Source organism: Panicum hallii, chromosome 1 (genome assembly GCF_002211085.1).
Source record: "Panicum hallii strain FIL2 chromosome 1, PHallii_v3.1, whole genome shotgun sequence".
Lineage (NCBI taxonomy): Eukaryota > Viridiplantae > Streptophyta > Magnoliopsida > Poales > Poaceae > Panicum > Panicum hallii.
In genome coordinates, this window is record NC_038042.1 from 6,597,992 (window position 1) to 6,602,298 (window position 4,307).

At 61.7% G+C, this 4,307-nt stretch overlaps 1 protein-coding gene across 1 annotated transcript; it reads left to right on the forward strand.

Moving 5' to 3' along the window:
- Nucleotides 1–2,727: 2,727 nt before the first annotated feature.
- LOC112902123 (probable F-box protein At4g22030) lies at nt 2,728–4,307 on the forward strand. The gene has a single exon (XM_025971057.1). It carries the CDS (start codon nt 2,833–2,835, stop codon nt 4,132–4,134), a length of 1,302 nt encoding a protein of 433 aa, XP_025826842.1. The 5' UTR covers nt 2,728–2,832; the 3' UTR covers nt 4,135–4,307.

Here is a 4,307-nt window from a genome sequence, read left to right on the forward strand (position 1 = left end):
GAGGGAGCTAGGAGCGGTGGTGGAGACTGTGGGGGAGATGAGCTGCGCGAGGGGCCGATTTATAGGGGAGTAAGGTGGTGGGAAGGAGGGGACCGAGCGGTGGCGGCCGGCGGGCAGTGCGGGGCGCCATTAATGGCGCTCCAGCTGCTTGCGGCCGTCGTGGAGGGGCGTGTGGGCGGTGGGGTCGGCACAGGGTAGGCGGCGCTGTGCGGCTTGTCGACGGGGGGTGCGGTGAGCAGTGCCGCTCACGTCACGCGTGGGCGCGCGCAGGTGTGGTCGGCGGCAAAGGCAGGGCGCGCACGTGGCGGCGAGGCGGCGAGAGGGATGCGGCGCGCGGCCGTCCTGTCAACGAGCGGCGCGGCGGGTGGTGCGGCACGCGGTGCACGCGGGGCGAGCGCGTGCGCGCGCGACACGGTAGAGAACGGCAAGCGGCGCGGCGGGGCGTGCGCGAGGGAAGGGGGCGACGTGGCTCGGAAGCCGGAGGCCGGGCGGCGCGGCCGTGTGGCGTTCGGGAGCAGAGGAAGGAGAGAGGAGAAGGGAGGAGAAGGGAGGAGGTGGGAAAAGGAAGGAAAAAAGAAAAGGGAGGGAAAGAAAAGGAAAAAGAAAAGGGGAGGAAAAGAAAAGAGAAGGAGAAAGAAAGGAAAATGGGGAAAAAGAAAAGGAAAAGAAGAAATGGTGGAAGGAAAAAGGGGAAGAGAGAAAGGGAGAAAAAGGGGGTGACGCGTGCTGGCGATATTCGCGGCGGCGACCGCGGCTGGTCGGCCACGCGCGCGCGACGTTCGCACGCTGCGCGAGGAGAAAGGGGGGGTGACAGCGGTCGGATTCGGGTGTCGGTTCGGGGTTCCGGGGAATTAGGGCTTCGACAAAAAGGTTTCTGAAAAAGATATTTTTAGCGTATGATTTCTTTGGTAAATTTTTCCGGGATGTCATAGGGAGTACGACCGATATGCTCCAACCGCGAAGTAGCCTACTGGAGCTCAAGTATCGGTTTGACTGTAAGTGAAACTCATTTGCACAAAACTTGCAATTCAAGGCTTAGTCCATTGTTCAAGTTGTGAATGAGTGTAACTTGCTGTTCTAGATGGAAGTTCAACTTAACAGTCTCCATTGAAACACTGGTATATCAAACAACAGTGGGTTGAGGAAAAATCATAATGAGACTTTGAGATCTGGTGGGGGATTGTTGGAATATTTGGGCCTAGCCCATGTAAACCCAAATAATTCCTGTAAAATCTCAAAGGCCCATTAGTGCATAGGTGCATGGCAACAAGTTAGTCCGACCTTGCTAGTGGAGGTGGAGGGACCTAACTTAAATAGTTGGATGCTCTCCATGCTCTTGCAAGTGTGGGTGAGAGGAAGAAGAAGGAAGAACACACGCGCGCGCTCGCCTCGCCTCGCCTCGCCGGGCCGGGTTCGGGCGACGTGCGCGTGAATGGTCCACCAAAATCCGGGTCCAACCCTTGCGGGCATGCAGCTTCTTTTTGCCGATCCGGTAAAGAGCCGATCGGCTCTCTCCGGTCTCGGCGGGCGAAAGAGCCGATTGTTCTTCGGTCTCGGGCGAACTGCGTTCTTCGGTCTCGGGCGAACTGCTACGGCTGTAAAAGAACCGATCGTTTCCATGTTCGGCTCTTCAGACTCGAGCGTAAGAGCCGATTGTTTCCTAAGAATCGGCTCTCCGGTCTCGGGTAAAGGCTGTAGAAAGCCCGGCGGCTTCCTTTCTTTTGCCACTTTGAATCTGTTACGGATTTCATGCGCGGATTTTTGGGACTGTAACCGACTAGGTTTTGGGACGCCAAAACCCTAGCAATTCTCCTGATAAATACGCGCGGGTGCCGGCACAGATGAGGAGAACAACGTAGAGAAAAACCTACAACGCACAATACGCCTCAACCCGCCTGTTGCGCCGCCGTGTACGCTACTTCATCCCGTTCGTCGGCGTGCACCGGCGATCGGGAGAGCAGGTCTCCGGAACCTCGTCCTCAGCGATCCTGCACCGGGAGAGAGCGAATAAGGTTTTTGGGAAGCGCTCTGCGCGACTGCTCGAACGCTTCCACATCGCCGTCCTCTACGTCCTCGTCACCACGGCTCGTCTACCTCCTCGTCAGTGGGGCGCGACTCGGCGTCGTCAAGCGCGCGGAGGTGCTATCCATCGCCGTCGTCATCTTTGTCTGGTTATTCCAATCACGCAACACACGTACGACTCTCTGTCCCTAACTATACTTTTCATACCTAGTATGATCTGGTTAGGGTTGATATTGCTGCTGGAATATTTTATCTTAAATTGCGTTATGAGCATATTTAGATTTATTCATTTTCTATACACAACTTTCATCATGATCATGATTTATCTTTGGATTAATTTAAAACTGAAACTCCTAATTTTTCCAACATTTCCTTGGCATCGGACACGGTGCGAGCCCCCACAGGATCATCCAGTGGAAAGTGCGTGAGAACGAGCCAGGGGCGCGCGTTCACTTGCTGCTCCGGTCAGTGAGGAAACGCGGTGGCACGGGCGGGCGTACGGACCAGCCAGCCTGCTCACCTCCCAGGAAGGCCAGAAATGGTCTCCAGGCTTGGACGCGATCTCGGGCAAAGCGGCCTTCCCCCCCACCCGATCCCGCCCGGTCAAACCCAACACCCACCATTCCCGAGTCCCCGTCCCGCCCCCCCTCTCGTATAAATACCCCTCGCCCCCTCCCCCAGCAATCCATCCTCATCATCACCCAACGCCACTCCGCCTCCCAAATCGACTTCAGTGGACGAGCGATCGCGATCCGCAAAGCCAAGAATTTTTAATCCTCACGCGCGCAGCGACAGCCGATCCCTCCCACCATGGCGGCGGCTCTCCAGGCGCAGCGCCTCTTCCTGACGGCCTCCACCTCCTCCTCCTCCCCCTCCTCATCCTGCACCGCGCGCCGGCCGCGGCGGAGCACCGCGGCTCCCTGCCGCGCCGCGCTGCGCATGCCCAGCGGCCTGCAGGCGTCGCCGGCCGCCACCGCCCCCGCGGACCTCGCCCTGAAGCTGGACTGGATCGACGCGCCTGCAGGAGCCCCGACTGCGGCGGCGGCGCAGGGCGGCACGGCGGGCGAGAGGCTCCGCGCGGTGGCGGACGCCGCGGCGGACCGCGCGGAGATGCATGACATCATCGGGCGGCAGCGGGACAACTGGAACCACCTGCTGCTCCACTCCACCAACTCCCTCGCGCTCGCGGCCTCCGCCATGGCCGCGCTCGCGCCGGTCGCTCCTCCGACCGTGGCCGCGCTCAAGGCCTCCGCGGGGGCGCTACTCGCCACCGCGGCGGTCACCATGGCCGCGGTCAACAGGATCCAGCCCTCGCAGCTCGCCGAGGAGCAGCGCAACGCCACGCGCCTCTGGAGGCAGCTGGAGCGCGACGTCAGCTACAGGGCGGCGGCGGGGGCCGTCGTCACCGACGCCGACGTGCAGGAGGCCATGGACCGGGTGCTCGCGCTCGACGCCGCGTACCCGCTGCCCCTGCTCCCCGGGATGCTGGAGAAGTTCCCCAAGACCGTCGAGCCCGCCCGGTGGTGGCCGCGCCGCCGCCCGCAGCCGCAGCCGCTCAAGAGCAGGAGGTCCAAGAGCTTCGGCCGCCGCGCCGGGAGCAGCAGCAACGGGTGGACGCCGGAGCTGGAGGAGGAGATGCGCGGCCTCCTCCGCGTGCTCCGGGCCAAGGACGAGCACCAATACCTGACGGTGGGCAGGCTGGTCCTCACCCTCAACCGCGGCCTCGCCGTCGCGGGCCCGGCGCTGGCCGGCGTCGGCGCCGTGGCCGCGGCCTTCATCGGCGGCGGCGACGCCGGCGGCTGGGCGTCCGGCGCGGCCGTCCTCTGCGGCGCGCTGGCGGCGGCGGCGAACACGGTGGAGCACGGGGGCCAGCTGGGCATGCTGTTCGAGCTGCTGCGCAACTGCGCGGGGTTTTACCGGAAGGTGCAGGAGGACATCGAGGCGGCGCTCGGGGAGGCCGACCCGGAGCGGCGGGAGAACGGGGAGGTGTTCGAGACCAAGGTGGCGCTGCTGCTCGGCCGGAGCGCGGCCGACCTCAGGCAGTTCAGGGAGATGGCGTCGCCGTCGTTCAGGGACGAGGACATCAAGGACTACGCCGGCAAGCTCTTCTGATCGATCACCGGCGGCAGAGATGAAGACCGATTGAGCCCACGAGAAATGTGCATAGATGCGAACTGTACTAATTATTAGAATTTGGAACGAATGTTCCTAGCTAGGAATTCAATTCAATTCATTCTTTTGTAACAAGTCGAGGAACCGAAATGACAATTCTTTGATTCATCCAA